The sequence below is a fragment of the Chenopodium album genome, chromosome 12 (genome assembly GCF_948465745.1).
Source record: "Chenopodium album chromosome 12, dcCheAlbu1.1, whole genome shotgun sequence".
NCBI classification, from domain to species: domain Eukaryota; kingdom Viridiplantae; phylum Streptophyta; class Magnoliopsida; order Caryophyllales; family Amaranthaceae; genus Chenopodium; species Chenopodium album.
The window spans coordinates 439,761-463,939 of record NC_137845.1 but is presented as its reverse complement, the minus strand read 5'-3'; the positions used below and the strand labels follow the sequence as shown (position 1 = coordinate 463,939).

Sequence of the window (24,179 nt, the reverse complement as noted above, 5' to 3'; positions counted from 1 at the left end):
ATGATGTGCAACAAGTTTACTAAGAAACGAAATAAAATTGAGAACTAATAAATAAGATATGTCTTTAAGTGAAATTGCCAAATTAATATTCACAATTTAAGAGTTTGTATCGATGTGGCCTAGTAATGTCATCATAAAAATTGACGAATCAAACTACACTCTATATATATGACTATATTTGTTCTTATAGATTAAGAGATATTTAAAAGATTTTATCTTATTTCAAAAGTCAAAAAATAGATGATTTACAGCTCCATGATGCAACAACGAATGAAGTTAGAATAACGGAAGATGTAGCAAGTAAAAATAATTGAAGATAGCATTTGGAGTTTTAGAGATCATTATCTACCTTCCCCTATGTCGTTCCAATGGATAAGAAAGCCAAAAGATTGTGTTAAAAATCAATAAGAAGAAGAGATTATGTACTAGGATACCACTACTAGTAATAATGAAAATTATACCATTTCATTAAAAATATAATTTACCAATATGTTATCACTAATTATTCACTAATAATACTCCACAGGTGTATCAGGACAACTATCATCCGAAGCAACCTCCCTACCACCGCCGCTACAAACACTAAATGGCGGCGGTACATATGGTGGTTTCATGCACCGTAGCAACGCCCAATTTACGTTGCTAAAAAACGGGTGTTGTTTAATAGGCGTAGCACCCATTACCGAACCTAACCTCCGGGTCGGATCCTTAGCTAATAGTTGTGATATCAAGTCCTTTGCTGAGCTTGGGATTGAGGGCTCTTTTGGAAATTCCAATGCCCGAGCCACAATATTTGCTAATGTCATCTCATTATCCGAACCTTTAAACGGCGTCGTTCCATAAAAAAGCTCGAATATAAAAATGCCAAGTGTCCACCAATCAACCGCGCTCCCATGCCCTTCCCCAGATACTATCTCCGGGGCTAGATATTCGTGTGTCCCGACGAATGACATGGATCGAACATCAACAGGTTCGGCACAAAACTCTGGCTCGAACCTACGACCGGGTTTTTTCTTTGTTTTCCACTTTTTCTTTCGGTTCGGATTAAAACATGATACAGAAGGGACAATGCAGCTAGGTATGATGCATGAAGAAGAGTTCGAACTAGGGTCGCGACCCGTACCAAGTAGGTTTGGGTTTTGGTTTGATTGTTGAGAGTTTTGGTTTGAAGAGGAGGTAATTATCTGTGGTGTAGGAGTAGATTGTTCATCACATTTTAAAGAGAGATCAAAATCCGTGAGCATAATGTGGCCGTCCGATCTAACTAAGACGTTTTCCGGCTTTAGATCACGGTATACTATACCCATCATATGTATGTATTCCAATGCTACTACGACCTCTGATGCATAGAACCTGCATAAGATTAAGGAAATTATTAGTGCTAACGTGAAACAACAATACTCAAAACAAAAATGTGACTACTTTTTTCGGACTACCCAATGTACACGTATGTGTGTTAGGTCACTACGATAGAATTAATGTTATTTAAAATACTTAATTATAAAAGGTTGAGACAATATGATAATAAATTCCAAATCAATGGTTAGCGAAAAGCTGTAAACTAATCAAGGAGTGATAATTTGATGGAAGGTTGGTGGGGCAAAATTTATGGTCTAGAGTGTAGAAAATGAAAGTGGGACAGTGTTAAATAACTATATTAATCAAATAAAGAAGATTAAGTAGTTGACAAAATTAGGAAGAGGGTGGTCTTTATCTAACCTAAGGGTCTAAAAACTTAATTATGCAAACCATATGATACAATAATTGAAAAGGAGGAAACTTCTGCTACTAAATATGGGTAAAACGCTAGTTGGAATGATTGCCTCTGATAGTTTGTCCTTGTACTAAATTCACCTCATAGGAAGAGGGCCACACAATGTACTAATTCATATATCTACAAATCAATGTTAGTTAGGTACGTGATTTATCAAGGTTTTAAGGGATGTCTGCTCAAAGACTGAGACTTTTTATATTTGTCTAAATAAATCAAATACTGTTGTTTTCTCCAAAATATTATTTTTAAAAATGGGTTTATAAAGTATATACAAACAAAAACAACATTGTCATTGGACCATATCAGGTTTTTTTGATTGGGTGAAAGTGTAAAAACAATAGTGTTCTCATAAGATAGCAGTCATTCAATGGCCACATAACTAATTCAAATAACACTATCTACATGGTAATTAACGATAATCTTTAAAGCTTCACTGTAACCATATATTCTATCGAGATATCATGCCCTCAAGTGTATTTGTAGTAAATATATCCCGTTGTTTTACTGTTGATTTAAGTTTCACTTCCAAAATTCAACTTACACTACCACAGTCCACAAATTAAGGAATAATTAATAATACAATCAGCTAATCAATTAAATAATGAAAATCAACAAAGAAAGGTAATCCTTGAAACATGGAGGAATAGAGGAAAAAGAAGAAGAAAACAAGCATAATAAGACGACCCTTTTTCCATTAAACGTCAACTCTAATTGATATACAAGTATTATTGACAAGGTAGGGTTAAGTGTAGCTTAGCAATTAAGAGAGTAGGCATGCTAAAATAAACTAACAGAATATACCAAGTAACTAAGAATAGAAAAGGCAGGAAAAGAGGGCAAGAATCCTTGAATAAACAGAGAGATATCCCACTTATCCCGGCAAAGTTCCGGGCATATCATGGGGTGCGGCTGCCTATAAACTAGGCCCATAATTGTCTGTTTAAAAGGTTGCTCTATGAATAAGACAACCATAGTTTCCTTAAATCCTTGATTCTTCCTAGTTTTTGTCTAAACAAGCATGTTATATACAATACACGTATCGTATGTGTAAAGAACAAGTCGTATCATACAGAGTAAGTTTTTATCAAAGCATAAACATCTTTACATTTTATTATGTAATACAACTGGTCTTCTTTCATTACAATTCCCATGGGCCATGGCTTTTTACAACCAAACAACAGCAAAGTGCATTACGAAATTGAATGGATAAAAGAGGTAAGGAGTCACTATCAGTTGTTTGGTTTAACTAAGTACATATAAGTTGAAGTGATATTACCAGGACCGTTTTATGGTTGACAAACTCGAAAATATTTCCCATAATTCCCGTGAAATGAAAGCATCAAACTTAAATCGCATGTTTCTAAGGGTGCAACTTCATATTTCCTACATGCAGTACAATAAACCACTTAAATTTAGTACTAACTCCGTTTCATATTTTTTGCAATTTTAGGGTATTAATTGTGAGATACAAAATATTCTAAAATTGCAAAAAACATGAAACGGAGGTAATATTTCCACTTCAATTCCCATTCAAGTATAATTGAAAGTTGCAAGGCAGGCAAAAAAAAAACAATTTCATTCACGTGTTAGAATTAAATTTTATCTACAATGACAAAATAGAGCTGGCTTTCATGCCAGTACCAGCTGTACTGAGGATTTCTAACAGTACAAAGCTTTGAAAATTAAAATACAAGTACAATCCAAAATTAAAATTTAAAAAAAAAATGAAGAAAATGCAACGTGTCAAGCATTAAGTGGACAAAAAGGCATTGACTGAAGAGCAAAGGTCAAAATCAATGAAGAGCTAAAAACATGTAAAGGGATCACGTAGAGTCGAGCACGTAGGATAAAACCTTGTTAGTGTTTCACATGATCTCATCTCCTATAAACTGAATTAAATCTACTGAAATTATTATTTAATTCACTAACATTATGTGACACTGACCAGCATTTCTTGGGACCCATTCCCTGACAGACACGTATATCCATCAGGTGGTGGCTCCTACTCTTTCACACTATTTCCCCTTCTCCATTAACTAATCCTCTCATATTTTGGGTCCCTTCCCTTTATAATTTCAAAATTGCCAAAATTTTGGAAAAAAAAATTAATCTTAAGTAATTAATTTATTGTACAATATGAGAATAAATTAATTTAGCCCTTGTTTGGTTGGCTAAAAATTTTGTGGGAAGTCAAAATTCCCATGAATTTCATTTTCACCCTCTTGTTTGGTTGATACAAAAAAATGAAAATGGGAGCAATCAAAATTCATGGGAATTTTGCTTTCCCACAAAACATGGGAATTCACTTACCTTACCCCCTTGGTAAGTTGAAATTCCCATGAAAATTTACTTTCTCCATTTTTAACCAAATAAATTTGTTAAATTCCCATGATTTTGATAATGGAATTTATTTCCCACAAATTGAAATTTCATGGGAATTTACACTTTCCTAATGAACCAAACGACCCTTTAGTTTTCTTTGGTTAGGTTAATTAAGATATAATTATACGAGTAATAAGAATAAGGAAAATGTTGTACATAGCCCTTAAGGCTACATATAAGCATTAAATTTACACTTGAAAATCGTAAAAAATTAAGAAACCATAAAAATATAAACAATAATAACATTGATTTACGCGTGTTTTTGTCAAGAATTCCTAATTTATAAAATTTCCAAGAGTGTATTTAATGTTTATATTACATATAGCATTACCCTAAGAATAATTAGTTTGCGGCTGCTATTGCAAATCTTAGAGGTTGATGCACGTGGATTACGGTCATCAACTAGTTAGTTCAAGCAAAGTGGATCACTTGAAAAACAAGCTAGTATAACATTAGTAAATCTTGCTTAAGAATAAGTTGGATAAAAATAAATTCAGTCTAGTTAGAACAAGAGAAATTGAGTAAAAATAACAAATTTTAAGCTACCATCACCATCATTGATCCCTTACAATGATATTTTCAGATATTAACTCAAATTATGGGACACACGATGTAATTAATACTTATTTAAGGTTTAATAATCATCTAAAGTCTAATACGTCTTCCTAGGGTCGTAGCATCATACTCTACATAATACTAAGACTCTAAGAGAAGTTGGACTAATGTTACAAAATCGAATTTATGAGTGTAAAGAGGTACATTTGGAGTATTGGACTATCATTACTTCATCACGTAGTGCAGATATGAAGTTATGTTACAAATCTCAAATTTGAAGCTAATTTCCTTGTAACCTGGATGCCGAATACAAATAATTAATCATTTATTTGCTTTATACTGTTTAAAGCTTGTTGGTGATTGATGATATAAGTATGATCATCATGAATAAGTACACTTTCCAGGGCATTGATTACAAAGCTCATTAGTTTGATAATATAGCAAAATTTACAGCCACAATTTAGGGAATTATGATAGGAAGCAGTCTCGAGAAAAAGATCTCCTAGCTTTATAACTTTACAAGAAAATCTAATTATTACATATTTTTTTACCCCCCTTACTGGAAAAAATAAAATTACAAATATTATCAAGTTTAATTGATTAAGTTTTCCTTCTTTACATATTACTTTCATTTTTTTAGTCAAATTACATGATCAAATTTTATACAATAGTAAAAACTTAGACCGTTGTAATCACAATTATTAGTTGTCAAATCACAATATATGATTTAGAATATCCCAGATTATGTTAACCAAATATAGGCAATATGAAAAGTTGAAAAACACAAGGAAAATCCACAGATAAGGTAAATGTTTGGAATACTTTGATAATATTACTAAACAAAACCAAACATATAGCATTAAAAATCATATAATACAGTCATATATCTATCATACCACTTTGATTTCATTATTATACTTATATACTATACCACCTTGTTAACCAAATGACCCGTTTAAGAGGCGTCATTAATAAAACTCGATGGTAATGTAAAATATTCCATTCATATTTATATTGAAAAAGAAAGTTACTAGAGTGAAAAACAAACAAAACAAAACAAATTTACTACTTCCAACACAGCAACACACGAGGAGCAATAATGACAATAACGTGGGGGAGAGAAGAAGAGTCCGGGAGGGGAGTTAGATTAATTAACAACTCTTAATTAATTAATAATGACAAGTCCGTAATTAAGTAAAAAACGTACCTGACGGCAGAGTCTTCGAAGCGTTTAAACGGCTGACGTTGACGGAGAACATGAAGATCACCGCCATTACAAAACTCCGTCAACAAACAGGACCATTTGGGCGAGTCAAGACTAGCGTAGAGTGTAGGCAAGAAGGGATGATCAAGCATTTGAAGAATCTCGCGTTCAGCCCTAGCACGACCGTGTTTATTACGAGCAGCGAGTTCGCGATTATCCATCACTTTGGCGGCGAAGTGGATGCCGTCGTTGTCTTTGATTTCGGAGAGGTAGACGGCGCCGATGTCGCCGGAGCCCAGCCGAGAGAGGAAGCGGAGGTCGGAGAAGGAGAGAGAAGGGAGGGATTTCACGGCGGACCAGCGAGGGTCGGAGGAGAGAGCGAGGGAGGGTTGGGGGTTGTGGTGGGAGGAGGAGGCGGTGGTCCATGTGGTGGTAGTGGTTTCGGAGGAGGAGGAGGTGCTGCGTGGTGCGGTGGTTGTAGTGGTGGAGTTGAAGCTCATGGATTGGAGATCGTCGGTCAGTTCGTCGAGTGGTGGGGGTTGGGGTTTTGGGTCGGGTGAGGGTGAGGGTGAGAGTGGGGGTTGATCCATGGAGGAGGAGGAGAGAGAGAGAGAGAGAGAGAGAGAGAGAGGGGGGGGGGGTCAGGGACTCAGGAGGAGAGTGAGAGTGAGAGGTTGGAGAGAGAGGGAGATTTTGAAGGGGGAGAAATGGAGGTGGAAGAAATGGGCTGAGAAATGGGCTTTTTGAATGGGTGTGAATGTGGGGTCTGGTGTTTTTGAGGTCTGAGCCTTCGTGGGGGTTTTCTTTTTACTGATCATTTTAACAAAAATAAAATAAAAGAATATTGCTTTTTTTTTTTAAGAAATGATTGTGGTTTTTTTTCCCTTCCCTTAATTGTGGGTTTGTTTCTTTCACTTTCATATCTTGGCATTCTAGGGTGGTTCAATGTTAGTATCTGTTTATATTTACTGAATTGAGCTGAAATAAACTGATTGGAACTGAATTGAACATAACTAAATAGAGATGAAATGAATATTTTATGAGAGAAAGAAATTAGGAGTTGAATTGAAATTAAGTTGAATTGAAATTAAGTTGAATTGAAATTAAGTTGAAGTGAACAAGTCCTTAGGGTTATAACAAAATACATATGTAATCGACAACGTGTGGTCGAGGTTATTTGGTCAAGATTACTCAATCGATCAGAGGTTCAGAAGTTGCCCGATTAGTGTTTTAGTGTGTGTCAACCAGCCACGCAGTATGACCAACTACACATAAAACGGGCTGCAAATTTAACATTTGTACGTAAAACAAATCATTTATTGATAATTATAAGTTCACCTACTTAAACTAATTAGTATTGGATACTGTTATATACTCCACTGCTCCATTATAAAATGCTATAAACATTATGATTTTGGCACTATTCACCCTTTTTCTTATTAAGTCATAGTGTGATTTATATGGAAGAAGAAACAAAATCTAATTATGGGGGTGTCTTGTTGGATTCATCTTAATTGTAATTAATTAAAAGTTGATTTTTACACTACTTTTGTTTCTGATGATTTTGATATTTAAAAATATGTCCAGTGTTAGAAGCTTTGACTATCAGATCACCATCACATATTTCAAAACATTATTGTGTGATATCTTGCTTGATTCATCTCGATATCTATTTTTTAAATATTATTTTTTTATAATACGAAATTAATGCCATTAATAGTAAAACAAAACATGTTACAGTTCGTCCATATAGTAAGTAAAGAACTTTCAAGAACCGTGGTACTATCAAAACACAACCAAAAGATACAAATTGTTTAAATTGAGTATTGGGCCATTGGCAAATGTAAAACTCGTAGTGTTGTACTTGTAGGTAAAACAATGAAAGTAATGCTTTAATTTTAGTTTAGTTCACACCTTAACATCAAGAAGGGCTTAACAAATTGGCATGTCTCCAAACAAATTACCATACCATATATTCTGTAAATTATATTTCAACGATGAGTACGCAAACTGTCTATCAGTATAGAAACTAGTCAATGATTGTAAATTTGATGAGGAAACAAAAAGCCTCGTACCTAGGCAGGAAAATGTGATTGTTGTCGCATGGGTAAGCCTTAAAAAAACATAAAGTAAGTTGACAAGGTTTGGCTAAATGGCTAAAAATGATCTTTTAAGGTACGGACTACGGAGTAAGCTAAGGTTCATGCAACAAATAATAGAAAAGATGAATGTACATTTTACGGGGTACTCACCAATAGTAATAATGCATTGTTATTGTCGAACCGCCATGAAAGAATTAGTGTGCTGTTAGACCTACAAAGAAGAAGCAAGGATGGTGCTTTAAATCCTTTAAATGAGCTCTGCAATCTCTAATTAACTACTTTTAAAGTTGGATGACGACGTAGCTTCAACGCTTACCAGAATCTTGTTTATTTTAATTGGGACTTGGAATTAATACTATATACTTTACTCAAATCTTTTTATGAATTAAACTACGTAGTATTACTGTATTATTGAGATTATACATATATACGTACTAGTAGCGTTCAAATTACTCCCTCCATTAATTCCACTTTCAACAGTTATAATTATTCACAAATTAAACATGTCTCAACTTAATTACCGACAACCAATAACTCCAAATTTGGCACAAGATGATTTGACCATAGGTATGGTTGATCAAGAGTCATCGTGTGAAAGTACGTCGGTGCCCCTTCCAGTTGCTCCAGTCTACTCCTCGTTGAAGTTTGCTGCAAGCCCCAACTAACAACCCCTCTTCTCAGAATTTGAAGTTATTGGTTTCTACTTGTCGTTCCAGAGCTAGAAGGAAAAGTCAATCTCTAAGAAGTTTAACTACTTCTATCTTTACTAACCCTTTGTTTTGCAGGATGAGTGGCTCAAAAAGGAAAGCGTCTTATCCCACCGAACTCCTATGGCTTCCGAATAGAAAGTTGTTATATGGTTCTACCCCTAATGTTCTAGTGTGTACTTTAGTTTATGATTAATTTAGGGTTTTGCTGTTGTCAAAAAAAAAAAAAAAAAAAAAAAAAAGACAACAATACCATGTATGCACATAGCAGTAAAGATCAGAGTTGAGCCTAACAATAAAATGTCGTAGTATGATTGAATTATTTAACTTGAATCGTCTCATTTACCATTTTTCGAAATGTCAAATTGTTATACCTGAAATTGAATCAGATTATATCACATAGACTCGTGTCAAACCAGAAATGAATTTTTTTACATAAAAATATTAATTTCCTTATATGAAACTATCTTTAATTTAATTGCCTTTCTTAAAAAAAAAAAAAAAAAAAAAAAAACACACAAAAAACAAAAAACAAAACAAAAAAAACTACGGAGTATCTTTAATTTAAATTAGTACGGAAGATTAGTAAAAAATATTATCAAAACTAACTAAATATATACTTAAATTAATAGTTATATGTATTTTCTTACAAGGTAACATAAATACTAGCTTAGCAAATACAGAGTAAAATATAACCAGATCAAATTAAATCGTGATAAAATTAAACCATGATAAACTCGGATTTTTTTTTTTATTCAAATGAGGAATAAATTCCAGAAAAAAGGAAAGGGAACTAAGCGAAAACAAAAACAAGCAGCTACAAATTAAACCAAAAACTAGACTAAGGTCTAGTTTAGTTTACCTTATTTTTACTTATTTTAGAAAAAATAAGTTCAGATCAGATCATCATTTTATGTGTAGTTTTTTATCGTTAAATATCTTTAATTTCGTAATGAAAAAATTATGAAAATCACATATTAATAAAATACACATTATTACGAATCTAACAAGACCCCACTTGATATATTTTTTCCGTATATTTAAGGTCAAAGTTTGGTCAAATCTGACATTCAGATCAGATCTGATCAAACTAGATTTGGTCAGATCAGACCAGATCAAATCAGACTGGACCGGATCAGATAAGTAAAAATAAGGTAAACCAAACAAGCCCTAAGGGGGAACTAGAGGTGATAAAGCCACACCCCTAGCATCCTCCTCCAAGATCCTACTAAACTCTAACGAAACCAACTCAATTAAAAGTATTCCGGTGTCTTGAGAGACTCTACGGTTGGCCAACCAATCCGCCGTGCAATTGCCTTATTTATATAAACTCGGATCTAATTAATCACCTTGTATATATGTATATATATTATATTGATCGAGTATGATAGTTAAACATCTACTTCCTCTATTTCTTTTTAGTTGACACGTTTCTTTAGTCACATTTGTCAATGCACAAATTCAACCATTAATATCTTTAATTACCGATAAGCAAAGAATATAAAAAGTTTATTGTAAAACTATATATCGTCAATCTAACAAGATCTCACATGACTGTATTTTCCATAACGTATAAGTCACAAAACTCGATCAAATGCAAGTGTGTGAATAGTACTAAAGTCAAAACGTGTCAACTAAATAAAAACGGAGGTAGTATATGACAGTTGGCAAACACCAAATACTACTCCGTAGTACTCCGTATAAATTAACTAGTAATTAATGTTATAACTAAACAATAGTAGTATGGATTATGGACACAATAATAACAAAAATGTACATACGTGAATCATGATGTTTAAATACAAGTAAGACAATTGAGACTATAAAGTACAGTGCTCCAATGTTATACGGAGTAATATAATATGGGTGAATAAATTGGCTTTAAAGTCCGAAGTACTTTTTCACAAATATGTATAAGATTATTTCACTAAACATTTGCAAATATATCGATCATCATTGACAAGTACTTGTAACCAATTGGATCACGTGATTGTTACCTTCAAATCAACTATTTAGGATCTGTTCTGACTTACTGAATTGAGCTAAACTGAACTGATTGGAGCTAAAGTGAGTTGAACTGAATATTTTATGAGTAGGAATTGAACTAAATTAATTAGAACTGAGCTGAACTAAAAATAAGCTGAAAAAAAACAGACCCTAATTCAGATTTAGATCGAAATTAGGGTGACACACGCCCCACATACACATATACATATATCCGTATCATAACGTTAACATTTGAAAGTTTCTTATACACCAAACATTTGAGATTTCAGTATTATGAAAAACATGATCCACTAATAAAAATGAGTATATTTAGTAAGCTGGCAATTGACAATTTGACATTAAGTCAACTACCTTCTTAACTACCAAAGAAATCTATGCCATGCAAACTTATTTTGAGTACACTGTTCATCATGCATGCATTTACCAAATTAATACTGTAGATTTTTCGCATACATATGATCCAAAAAAAAAAAAAAAGAAAAAAAAAAAAGAGTTGCCAACCACCTTAGCCGATTGCACTGTTCCCCTTTAATCATACACTTAAATGTCTCTCCTTCTATCTTTTGGTCTCCTTGTTCCCTTCTTTGATAGATATACTATACTAGAAAATGTCTAAATGTACATTTTAATACACTCATTATTTGGGTAGGTTTTTATTTAATTTGTATAATGATTAGCTAGAAAAGGTATGTTGTATATATAGGGGTGACTCTTTATAATTATAAACATCTAATTTTCGTTGTATCTGTAATTCCTTATAAAGTTACGTTGAATGACTATTACGGACTAAAACATAAGATATGTATAGTGTTTGAGGTCAAAATTTGACCATTAATTTCTCTCAATACACAAATATCAATTTCATTGTTAAATTTTAAAAATAAAAATCATGGAAGATATAATAATGGCTTTTGATCAACTCTAATAATTATATATACATGGTAATTTCAAGCACAATTCTAATCTAGCCTAACAGACTAACATATGTGAATGTGATAACTACTTTTACATTTTGAGCATTACATAGTTAATAAATAAGGAGTACATTTCAGCCTTTGATGATAAAGTTAATCAAAGTATAAAAACCTAATGCATTTTCAAATGACATGAAATTACATTATTTAATTTAATTATAAATGACACGTAGTATATAAGCAATATGACTGTTTATTGAAAGAAAAAAAGAAAAAAGAAATTTGTATTCAGTAAACAAAACCTTTATGATGGGACCATAGCTAAGTTGCAGATTAGAGGAATTATTTTAATTAATTATGTTTATACTAATTAAATTTATGTCTTTTGTGTGTTTGAGCCTTAAAAGCATAAGTGATTATAGCCTTTTACGTTGTTTAATAATCTATTTATCTCTTGGTAATCAAATTTTATGTAGGGGAATCTTTGAACACATGCATAGTAAAATTTACTCAAGTTTGTAGTGAAAATTATCCATTCTACCTCGTAAGTTTCGAGTATTCAATTTCCCTTTATCTTACTTTCTTTGGGGCATGACTTTGCTCTTATGACCTTGTCAATAGAACTACATCAAGATAAAAAGCAGTATAAATGGGAAAAAACACAAAATTAAAATTAAATGAGATAATACAAGTATAAGATAGTCTAAAATCATCACTGCTTTGAACTTTATTTCATAATGTTACATTGGTATTATTATTAAGATCGGAAAAAGAGCGTAACATATTTTTTATAAAATGGTCTGAGTATTATTTTTGATGATTTTACATTAATTCAGTTAAATATGGAGTATTAAACTCTTACAGTTAGCTGTGTCATCAATATAACTTTAAGGTTTTAAGGAAAATGAACTAATGACTAATGTGAGACATTATTTAAATTACAGTTCCATGTTTTTGGTGTTCCACCTGATTCACCCTTTGGGTTAATCAGGATTTGAGGATCAGTTTTGGGAAGTTAGATACTTAGATTCCAGTCCCCTCCCAACTGTTGTTGTAGGGAATTGAATACAAGTTCTCCCTATCAAGTGTAGTCCCAATCGCCACTACACCAACATCTAATCGGTAAATTACATTTCCATGTAAACTAAAAGTGATTGTTAATTTATACAAGGAACAAATATCTTGAACATTAGCAACCAAACAACATGCAATTGACCGACCAATATTTGAAAAAAATTTACGTAGTAAGTTGCAATGGGCCAAGTCGATGTTTTTATGAGAAAACGAAGTCAGGGGATAAATCGGATTATAATTTCAAATGGAAGTGGGCCTGCCCGTTTAACGAAACTGGATTTGGATAAAATGATGACATATTATTATTATTATTGGGCCACAAATCTACTTATTTTATGGTAAAGGCCCATAATAGGAGTAGATCCAGGGGGCCAACTTCTTTTTTTTGACAAGAGGGGGCCAACTTCAATATATCCTTGTCCACTATAAAATGGGCCGTTATAGTACTCCCAATGATCATGAACTAATTATCCACAAAAAAAGAGAAAAAAAAAAAAAAAAATCAATTTCTTCAAAGATTGAATTGGAGCAAAAATGTTTTGCTATTTGACATCACATGTAAACGGCTTTGGATAGAATGATGTTATTGTGTTCTTTATCTTGATTGAAATGTTATTTGTAAGACATAAAATATTCCTTTGTTGCGAGTAATGTGAATCGGATATACTATATAAACTTGTAATATTATATATTGGCACAACAAAAAACACTCCAAACTTTCATCCAACTAGTGGTATAACTTATAAGCCAATAAGGAGTGACAATCTCTCTTCCTATACTTAAATTACAGTGTTATTAATGTATGCAAATTGCAATTCATCAATTAGCACAAGTTAATCACTTCAAGTTACTCTATTAGGTGAGTCAGAGACGTGTATCAAAGTATGCTTACACCTTAATTTTCTATTGCATTATTAACATATGAATACAAAACTATTGACATTTTTTAAACATGAAGAAAGCAATTAAGAGATTATGATTCCTACCTCAGAAATTTTTGTACAAGTATGGTGAGGGAGAGATGCTCTAACCAATTAGGCCAATATTGATGCTCACACTCTTTTTTATCATACTCTTAGACCATTTTTCAAAAAAAAAAAAAAAAAAAAAAAAAAAATCATACTCTTAGACCAATATGAACACCATAGAGATACAAATATCCGGAACTTTTTTTTTTTAAAAAAAAACACTATCTTGTTTTTTTTTTTTTTATTTAATTAATCATCTAAAAAATAAAACAATTAGTATGTTTAATAGTTTTTGTGATTGACTCAATTACTTATATTCACCTCTATATCATACTATTTCTATTCGAATTTGAATATCACATTACTCGTCTAACTTAAATCGTAGTCACCGTTGAGGCGGGTATAGCTTAAAACTCAAGAGATCTATTGTACGACCATATTGAATGGGGCACCCACTATTTGCGTTGAAAAAAGACACCCAAAAAAATCAAAGTGATACTGATGACAGCCTCTCACTCTCACAGGTATCTTGTTGCATTTTTTTGTCTCCCCCGCTTTGCTTTTACCCCCTTTGCTCCCATCTTTCTCAGTTATTACACTTGAATTTAATCGCAACTATCTCAACTATTTCTCGTGATTTCTCCATTTCACCTTTCTTTTCTTCTCCTACTATAGTTTCAACACGGACCCTTTACTTCACATCTTCCTTGATTCAAAACTTTTGAACTTCCCCCTTTTTTTCACCTCTTATAAACCCTAATTTCCCTGTTTCCTCAACACCCATCTAAAAAAAATCCAATTTTTGTTGCTGGGTTCTTTATTTCTGCCCATTTTTGATGTTGGGTAAGTTTTTTTTTTTTTCGTTATTTATGCTGATTTTTGGTGGGTTCACTATATTTTACAATGGTAATTGCTTTCTCTGTTGTTAGTGGAGGTTTTATGGTGTGATTTTTGACATTGGATTTACTCTTTATATGATTTAATTGATTAAATTTTGCCCTGTATTATGGGAATTATATCTAATGTTGTGAATAGTTTGCGTAAAATAAACTCTTTTTTTATTCACTTTTTACTTAAATTTTAATTTTTAATTATTGATTTTTGGGGGAGTGGATGGAATTGCTTTGTTTCAAGAAGAAAGCTTGTGTTTGGGAACAAAACTCTAGGTTTAGTGGAGTTCATGTGTGGCCGACCCACTAAAACATGACCTTGATGTTAGATATGTTGGTGGAAGTCAATTTTAGAAGTTTAAGAATAGGTGTTTGATGCTGAAGTGAGTTAGCTGAGTGGACATTTTGGTGTATTGGCAGCTAGCATTATAGTGAGTAGTGAAATGAAGCCGGTTTTCGTAGCATTAGAGAATTCATGCTCACAATTGCAACTTCGACTCTTTGTTATAGTCCATTGAATCTATATTATATGTAGAATAGCTATTCTATTTAGAGGTAGTTGTAGGCTAAGTGAATTATGTGCAAAGGAAAATATTGAAGGTGCTAATTATAAGTTGTTTCTTGTTAAAATGCCCCTTATTTGATATAATAAAATTGAAACAATCCAAAAATTATTGCTTTAGATCTTGGCTTATAGTCGATGTAAACATGGTATGAATGGAAAAATTGTTTAGGTTTAGTAGCAAGTTGTGTGAATCTGATGAAATTCTGCAATACTTGCAGGTTAGTGTTCCTTGTATACATGTCACTTAACAGACAGATGTTAGTTGTGGCTCTTTTTGAATTGGTAGAAGTAGCTGTTGCAGTTCTACCTACCTAATGAGTAGAACTGCTTGTTCTAGCACTTTCCTCTTTCAATATGATGGAAGAGCTCTCTGGAATTTCTTTGGCATGACCCTTGCTTCTTTCACCAATTTATCTTTTGGATACATCATCTGAGATGGGTTAGTGTTGAGCTCTCTGGCTATATTTTTGTGTCATTTTTTGTAGACTTGAATGATTGCATCAAAGATGGATACTTTGACTGGCAATTGCGAAATTGTTGAGGTCAAGGAAGAACTTAATATGAATGATAAAGTGAGAAAGCATTACATGTTGAGGCAAGGACGTGTTTATTCCGTTGAAGATGATATCAACCAGCTATTTGACTCTGTGAATATAAAGACTTCAATAAAAGGGAAAGCCTTACAAAGGAATCCTATGAAACGGCCCATTAGGGCTAATTCGCCACAGGCATCGGGTATTGGAATTTCTGAAACTGTAAATCTGAAACAGGCACTAAGGGGATTAAGTCTCTCACAAGCATCGGAGATGGCTGCCTTGAAAAAGCGGATGCAGAAACCAAGAGGATCATCTGGGCTGTCAGATGTGGGACCAAGTAACCAGTTACACAAGACAGTAGTGGTCCAAGTGAAGGGATCTGAGCTACCAGCAAATGAAGGCAAAAGAAATCTCGTAGAGATCTCTTTTCCTGGTAAAATTATGGCCAATCTCTCTGAGACAATACCAGAATTTGTTGAAGTTAGCTCTCCAGGTTCATCAAATCAGGCTAGCAACCCTTCTACTTCGTCTATTCAGACAGACATGAGAAAGTTGAAGATGGTCAGAGTACCATCTCAGGATAAGATTGTGCCTTTGGCATCAGAAGCCATAAGTGAAAAGTTTAGTACAGATCAGGTTCAGAAAAATAAGCTTAAAACTTTACAGGGGATGCGTACTATTAAAAATGTTTTAGAGGTAGATGACTTAGGTTCTGCCCGTGCAGATAAAGATCAGTGTTGGACAGATGAATTGAATAAAGAGTCATGCCTAAGAAGTGGTGTCGTTGGTGACAAATTTAAGAATACAAGTAGCAGCCCACGTCTAATGAAGCCAGCCTTTTGGAACAAGAACTTCGTCAAGAGGAAAGTAAAGGCAGAGTTTGATTATACCTCTTGCAAATCTCATGCAGCTAAAGGAATTGTTAATACAGATTCGTGTCATCATCCCAAGACTAGGGAGCTGGTTGGCAAGGAAATTAGCATTTCTTTGAAGCATGAGGGTAAAACAAATGGAAAAATAACTCCAGCGTCCAATAGTAGCGTTGCCTGCGCTGAGCTCAGTTCAAGTGGTCTTGATGCAAGAGTGAGTCAACTATCTGTTGCAAAAGCTGATGATGGTCCAAGTGATGAAGGTAAAGCTGGTGGAAAATCAAGATCTAGAGAGAAGGGGGAGTTTTCTCAAAGTTCGAAAAGTAGCATTGGTGAGTTTAGTAGTAGCACAAGCGAAGAGAGCAGTACTAGTGGGTCTAGCCGTTGTTGTAATAGGCCACATATGTCAAAAGACACAAGATGGGAGGCTGTACACTGTGTTCAGAAGCAGCATGGATTCTTGAGTTTGAGACATTTTAAGCTGCTGAGGAGGCTTGGTTCTGGGGACATTGGAACTGTCTATCTAGCAGAGCTTGTGGGCACTAAGTGCCTATTTGCTTTGAAAGTGATGGATAATGAATTTTTGTCTCGGAGAAAAAAATTGGTGCGAGCCCAAACTGAAAGGGATATCATGCAGATGCTGGATCACCCATTTCTTCCTACATTGTATGCCCATTTTACTACGGAGAAGCTCTCGTGCTTGGTTATGGAGTATTGTCCTGGTGGGGATTTACATGCTATCCGGCAGAAGCAACAAAAAAGGTGTTTCTCAGAGCATGCAGCTAGGTATATCTTGTTTATTCTGTTTTGCTTTATGATGTTGCCATTAAAATTTTTCATCAGAGTAAACTATCATACTAGCAACCAGTTATTAATTCTCATGTTGTGTTTGCCTATTTTGATTCTTATAATTAGCATCTTACCTTCAAGATTAAATATCCTTGTTTCATGCCCTGGTTAATTTTGTCATTGGTGCTGCATATATATATCTTGGGTATATCTCCCGTCTTTTTCGCTACGAAGTTGCCTATTTTTGCTTCTCGTGTCTGTTTAATTTTATACTTGAGTTTTGTCTCATAATGTCAACCATGACCAGGTTTTATGTTGCGGAAGTTCTCCTGGCACTGGAGTACCTTCACATGCTTGGAATTGTGTATCGAGACTTAAAGCCTGAAAATATCCTGGTCCGAGAAGATGGGCATATTATGCTATCTGATTTTGACTTGTCCCTCAGATGTGTTGTCAATCCAACACTCTTCAGGTCTTCTTCACCCATTATTGAGCCTGCAAAGAAGACACCTTCCGGTATATGTTCTGAATCTAGCTGCATTGATCCATTTTGCCTCCAACCATCCTGGCAGATGTCATGCTTTACCCCTAGACTATTAACTGCTGCATCTAAATCCCGAAAGATCAAATCCGAACAAGCTGTTCAGGTTACTCCATTGCCACAGCTTGTAGCAGAACCAACTGAAGCTCGCTCCAATTCCTTCGTTGGGACTCATGAATACTTGGCTCCTGAGATTGTCAAAGGGGACGGTCATGGGAGTGCTGTTGATTGGTGGACATATGGGATTTTCTTATATGAGCTTTTATATGGTAAAACACCCTTCAAAGGATCAAGTAATGAAGAGACGTTAGCCAATGTGGTATCACAGCCTCTCAAATTTCCAGACACCCCTCTAGTTAGCTTCCATGCCAAGGATCTGATTAGAGGGCTTTTAAATAAACAACCACAGAACCGTCTGGGATTTGTGAGAGGTGCTGCAGAGATAAAGCAACACCCTTTTTTCGAGGGATTAAACTGGGCTTTAATACGCTGTGTTGTACCCCCAGAACGACCCAAGTTCCGAGATGTTGGTAAGGGTCTCTTTTCAAGCAAGAAAGATACCAAAAAGTCTTTGGGAGTTAAGGGCAACGAGCTGATCGAGTTTGAGCTATTTTAGCCACACTGCTATCACAGCAGCTGAAAATTTCGCGAAAATTTTCCCGGTTATTTTCCACAGTGAGGTAGTAGGTATCTCATACATGTAACACAAGCATAGCTCCTAATGTAAATTTAAGAAATTAGCTAGTATATAATCTATGGAAAAGGATTTTTCCTTGTTCATGCATATCAGGATTACCAGCAGATGCAAAAAGCTCCATCATATCGGGTAGCTGGTGTACTCGAACATGTTTCTTTAATCATAAGTTAGTAGGTGAATAAACTAATCATGGTAGATAATTAAGGAGCTTAATCATACCATTTCATAATGGTGTAAGTATAATTAGGATGAGCATGAGATAAGGATCTAATCATGCATGCCGTTGGGTTGCGTTAAAGCGTTCATAAAAAGCAAGCCAAAAGTAGACACATAGTCAAATATAGAAAGCATAAATGGTGGTTTTTCTAAGGATGGTCTAGCTTTATGCAAATGATGGCAAAACCTAACAGATAAAGAAAGGACAGTGAATTGAAATGGTGGAAAAGGTTTTCCTCACTCACAAGTTTCCTTTGCCCTTTTTACGTGCAATTTGTAATTGAATTATGGTTTAAAATTCAAATGGATGACACTCACAAGTTATAACAAGCTAGAGGTGTAAATGAACCACAATTTCTAAAGCAAGATTTAAGGCAAATGTCATTTTCTCTTGCTCAAGAATGACAAGAAATAGAGAGGGAGTTGGGACATGAGGAGAACTTTTGGGTTGGTGACATTAGTTGGCCAAAATATATGTAATTAAACCACGTGAAACAAAGGAATTTGGTGAAAGTATTGGCCCTATCATTTCTTATTTTTGAGGCGTGGTAAATGATGTAATTTTATTTAACGCTATGTTCATGACAATTAGTTGGTTCACTTGACTTGTTTGTCTATCTAATATTGTCATATATTTATATTAGATGTTTCACTAATATATTGGGTCAAATGTAACATGTTTCAACTGTTTGTTTATAGAGTGATACAAATTCCAATACTGAATAATTCAGTACACAATAACCAACTTATGAGCAAATAAATCAACAACAATTAAAAAGAATTAATCTAGTCTTTTTAAAAAATTTGTTGTTGTGTTTGCCTTCGGATCAAGGAAAGTCATAGAATTGAGTATGCTTGATGTAATAGGAGGACTTCAATGGAAAAATGGCTATTAAGCCATATAAATTCTTTTTCCTAGAAACTCTATCATATATTGTTAACCATCCAAAACTCTACCAACTAAATTAGCTGACATTCATAATAATCTCATATTCCCATTAAAAACAATTTGAAACGATATTGGGTTATATACTTATATTGGTTGATATTTCATACAAGTATATTCAATTTTATTTTTTTTTTTTTTTTTTTTTTTTTGGTGAAGATACAAGTATATTCATAGGTATTATGGATTAATGGGCATCATATTCAATTAATTTTCCATTGATTCATCTAAATTCCATCCAAATTTCTCATAATGGACCACTCTAAAACCTTTCTTGAACCCAAGATTACTGGATCATGGGAAAAAGCCCAATGCAACCAACAATACATCAATTGGTCCCACCAATCAATTCACAAGCCACAACAACAAAACTAACAAACAAACAAATATGGATAATCCATATTATAGACCAATCCAAAACCTTCAAAACCCCAAAAACACCATCAAATTATTAACACAACACTTTCTTCCAACCCAGGAAAAAAAATGCAGGCCTTACACTGTAACTCCAGAGTGTTGGCACCAACTGTAGATTCCCAATTTTGTCATTCCACTCATTTTCTCTCTCTTATTCCTCAATACCCTTTTGCTCAAATTTCATTTCCAACTCAATGCTCTCTTCATAATCTAAACTTTAGCAGTAATTGTTCATTTAGAATCAGACCCATCATCCAAGCTTCTTCTTCATTATCATCAATGGCTTCCTCTGAAACTCTTTCATCTACTGAAGCCAAGCCTTTCTCTGTTCTCTTTGTTTGTTTAGGGAATATCTGTAGAAGCCCAGCTGCTGAGGGGGTCTTCAGAGATTTGGTTAAAAAAAGAGGGCTTGACTCTAATTTCACCATTGATTCTGCTGGCACCATTGATTATCATGAGGTATTGTTTGTAATTTGTGTTTATTTTGATTTATGTTGGTAATTATAAATGGGTTTTTTCAAACAATATTTGGGTTTCTGTGTTCTGAGTTTTTTGGTTATTGTTTGTGATTTTGAAGGGTAACCCAGCAGATTCAAGAATGAGATCAACTGCAAAGAGGCGTGGGATTGAGATTACTTCAATATCAAGGCCAATTCGGCCGTCTGATTTTAGGGATTTTGATCTCATTCTTGCAATGGATAAGTCTAATAGAGGTGGGTATTACTGTATAATACTAGTACTATCTCGGTTCCAATTTAGTTGTCACATTATTTTTTAATTACACTATTAATGTGACAATCAATTTGGTTTAGAAGAAATATTTTACATTGTTGAAGCTCTTTGTGTGTAAAGGTGGTTCCAATTGATTTATGTGTGTGCTTTTATTGATGATTGTTTGTAGCTGACATTCTGGAGGCACTTGATAAGTGGAAACAAAGAAACAACCTCCCTCCTGATGCTGATAAAAAGGTTATATGTTTGTTAGTCATAATTGATAAACTTGAATGTTTAAGCTCATATATTACTGTATGTTTAAATTCTGAAATTTATGATTTCTGTTTTGATGGCAATCTAGGTTAAGCTAATGTGCTCCTATTGCAAGAAACACGACGAAACTGAAGTACCAGACCCTTATTATGGTGGACAACAAGGCTTTGAGAAAGTAATGCTTGATCACTTTACTTCTAGTAGTTTGATAATGCATTATGAGTTCACATTTTGCTGGTTTATGAATGTTTTAATTGCAACAATTATGTGTATAAAATTGAAACTTCTATTTCTGATAGGGTTGCCATAATAAGACAGCATTAATCTTAGTCTATGATATTTGAAATTGCATAGCATGATGAACTTATAGGAACTGTTATACATACAGTTTACTAAATCACTTTCATACCCTAGCAGTTAGATAATGAGCCAGGGCATGACGATGATGCTCTAACAAGCATATTCTTCTTTCTCAGATTAGCACATCTGCAATTAACCCTGTAGACTTATACTTGGCCTGAGATAGATGTATATACTTGAACTTTACATTGTTTTCTAACTTATTTGCAACCTTTCTCTGTCTTGGCACCTTGTAGCCATTTCGATGTGGCACACTCTTGTTTTCTCTTCAAATAACTAAATTATTGACCCTCCTGAGTCATATATTTACGCCCTCACTGAGTCACTTTTGTAATAATCTACCGCATCTCTAGTTTAATTTGTCCCAACTCCCAACATATAGGCTACTTTTAGGACTAAGTTAAGCTACATTCTATCCTATATAGTTAAAGATCCTCTGTAATTCATATCTAAGAGTTCCAAAAGTTCACCGTATTGGTTGTGGAGATCTAAAAGTTTACATTTTGAAGATAGTTATGAACTTGTGATATGATAGTTCCTTTCCTTAAAAATGTGTGAATGACTCAATTTAAATGTGGCCTGTCTTATAGAGGCAGAAATGCAGAATGAGTATGACTAAACGTAGCCAAATTCCGGGGCATGTAGTTAGTCTCAAATTCAATATATTATCTGCCTCCCTTTGCTAGAGATCCTTAGAATCAGTAGAGCTGTTAGCTGTGTTGTCTCTTGGTGTGATTGGTTCTTGCCTTTGGTACATCAGCCACCTGGCAGATATTCATATGATTTTAACCGCTGCCTTTCACTTTTAAGGGATGGTAAATTAGGTTGTTGGTGTGGCTAGCCTCAGTTTGATTGATATGGTACATTTATTGAGATCATTAGTTACTGGTGCATTCTAAATGCACTGTATAGTCATATTTCGTTGAAATCTGATTTCTCTCTGTTGCTTGCGTGACACTTTCCTTGCTAGTTTGTTCTTTATAGGCCTCATTTTTCATTGCAACTCCTTTGTAACGTGAGGTTGCTTGCAATTGGTCAAGAGATAGATGACATTAGACACTTCCCATTGGACCCATTCCACTGATTTTGAGCAATGTTTGTGATTGAGGGGGTTGAATACAATGCGCGGAGCTTTTTTATGCTATGCTTTCTTCTTAATTGGAAAATATTATGAAAATTGAAAAGAGAAATGCAAACATGTCTATCCCATGTTTTCACCTTAATATTGACTAATTCTGGGAGGTAGGAAACCAAATAAATTAAGAAGACACAACGATTTACACCATCTTCATTCATGGCTGTAGTCAACACTCCTGATTTTTTTTATTATTCATGGCTGTAGCCAACACTCCTGATTTTTGTTATTTTATTTTAAAGACATTGCTTCTTATTGAAATTTGCAAAAACTTCATTAATCGTTATACTGATAAACGTTTGTCAATCTTGTACCCACTTCTACAGGTTATAGATCTTCTCGAAGATGCTTGTGAGTCCCTGTTGGAATCCATACTGACAGAGAGCCGTCAGACTTGAGGATTTTGTGCCCATTTTAAGCTTGTTTATATTATGAAATTAAATGGATGAGTGACAACAGTAATGACCCTGTCCTGTTGAGTCTCCTATATGTAAGGAGTTGATTGGGGAGGGACCAGAGGGTTCGAGTATTTGAGATTTGACTATGTAAATGGGAAATAAACTTGTAAAAGGTCGAATTTAAAGATTGTAAAGATATTGATTTTAGACAACTGATTCAGTTCAATGTTAAGTCTCGATTCTGCCATATTTTACATCATCCCGTGTAAATGTTGTAGTATATTAGAGGAAGGTATATAGGCTAACCGACTGTTATGAGCTCAAGACCTACCTACATAGCTAATGATGCGTATTTTGACGGTTTTAATTTGATGGAAGGATTTGAGTGATTTTAATGGTGGAAATTTGAAGGATAGTCTTAGAAGGCAACAACTTCTAAGTTTGATCTTAGGAGCAATGATCCCAAAATCCTAGTTAACAACTAGTTTGAACCTTAACAAAGTTCTCTTCAAGCAAAAGCTCAATAAACTCAACTTTTTGTTATAATATATCCTCCCAAAATAATTGACATACAACTAGTATATATAGGAAGAATAAATCTATCCTACTTGCTCCGCAAGCAAACTAGATAAAATTCCTAATAATTAGTTAATGAACCAAAATAGCCCACTAACTAATAACACAACTTTGGAAGCCCAAGGCCCCATAACTACTACTAAGAAAATAATAAAAACATTATTAAAAACTCACTTGTAAAACCCCTACTTTAAGAGTAAGGTAAAACCAAGAGAGTACCTAAATAAAGCAATAAAGATAGTTATAAGAAAGGGGATTCGATTCACATCAGCTAATGCATGATGTCTTAGTACAGGTGACCATGGGCTGGCTAGGCCATGGCAAAAGTTGCTCGCCTTAAACTGATGTTACAATGGCCTATAATACAAATTCACTAATTACAGTTAAATTGTCTTTAGAACCATGTTATGAGATGTCTATTGATTATTTCACCAAAATGTTATGCAGGGAATCCAAAAGCCATACGATGTTCAACTTGATAGTTACTAAATGTACATCAATACATCCTTCAGGCTACAACTAGTAATGTTTATCGCTGTGCCAGTTGAGATCCCTTTACTAATTTGGATT

At 34.1% G+C, this 24,179-nt stretch overlaps 3 protein-coding genes across 3 annotated transcripts; 2 read left to right on the top strand and 1 right to left on the bottom strand.

Annotated features, from left to right (window-relative positions):
- Window positions 1-443: 443 nt before the first annotated feature.
- LOC145571459 (serine/threonine-protein kinase AGC1-5-like) lies at window positions 444-6,493 on the bottom strand. The gene is made up of 2 exons (XM_081630498.1): window positions 5,919-6,493; window positions 444-1,353 (listed from the first exon to the last, which is right to left on the bottom strand). Exons 1-2 carry the CDS (start codon window positions 6,413-6,415, stop codon window positions 510-512), a joined length of 1,341 nt encoding a protein of 446 aa, XP_081486624.1. The 5' UTR covers window positions 6,416-6,493; the 3' UTR covers window positions 444-509.
- Window positions 6,494-14,202: 7,709 nt separating this feature from the next.
- On the top strand, window positions 14,203-18,661 carry LOC145569935 (serine/threonine-protein kinase D6PKL1-like). The gene is made up of 3 exons (XM_081628904.1): window positions 14,203-14,530; window positions 15,361-17,333; window positions 17,644-18,661. The coding sequence occupies exons 2-3, from the start codon at window positions 15,634-15,636 to the stop codon at window positions 18,491-18,493; spliced, it is 2,550 nt and encodes an 849-aa protein (XP_081485030.1). The 5' UTR covers window positions 14,203-14,530; window positions 15,361-15,633; the 3' UTR covers window positions 18,494-18,661.
- Window positions 18,662-20,185: 1,524 nt separating this feature from the next.
- LOC145571458 (uncharacterized) lies at window positions 20,186-23,287 on the top strand. Its single transcript, XM_081630497.1, has 5 exons — window positions 20,186-20,612; window positions 20,731-20,866; window positions 21,055-21,122; window positions 21,229-21,315; window positions 22,962-23,287. The coding sequence occupies exons 1-5, from the start codon at window positions 20,223-20,225 to the stop codon at window positions 23,031-23,033; spliced, it is 753 nt and encodes a 250-aa protein (XP_081486623.1). The 5' UTR covers window positions 20,186-20,222; the 3' UTR covers window positions 23,034-23,287.
- Window positions 23,288-24,179: the final 892 nt, after the last annotated feature.

Coding starts and splice junctions, on each gene's coding strand:
- LOC145571459 (XM_081630498.1), bottom strand. CDS start 6,415: ATGAGCTTCAACTCCACCACTACAACCACCGCACCACGCAGCACCTCC. Junction 1,354..5,918: donor TTCGAAGACTCTGCCGTCAG/GTACGTTTTTTA, acceptor AATCTTATGCAG/GTTCTATGCATCAGAGGTCG.
- LOC145569935 (XM_081628904.1), top strand. CDS start 15,634: ATGATTGCATCAAAGATGGATACTTTGACTGGCAATTGCGAAATTGTT. Junction 17,334..17,643: donor TTCTCAGAGCATGCAGCTAG/GTATATCTTGTT, acceptor AACCATGACCAG/GTTTTATGTTGCGGAAGTTC.
- LOC145571458 (XM_081630497.1), top strand. CDS start 20,223: ATGCAGGCCTTACACTGTAACTCCAGAGTGTTGGCACCAACTGTAGAT. Junction 20,613..20,730: donor GCACCATTGATTATCATGAG/GTATTGTTTGTA, acceptor GTGATTTTGAAG/GGTAACCCAGCAGATTCAAG. Junction 21,123..21,228: donor CTCCTGATGCTGATAAAAAG/GTTATATGTTTG, acceptor ATGGCAATCTAG/GTTAAGCTAATGTGCTCCTA.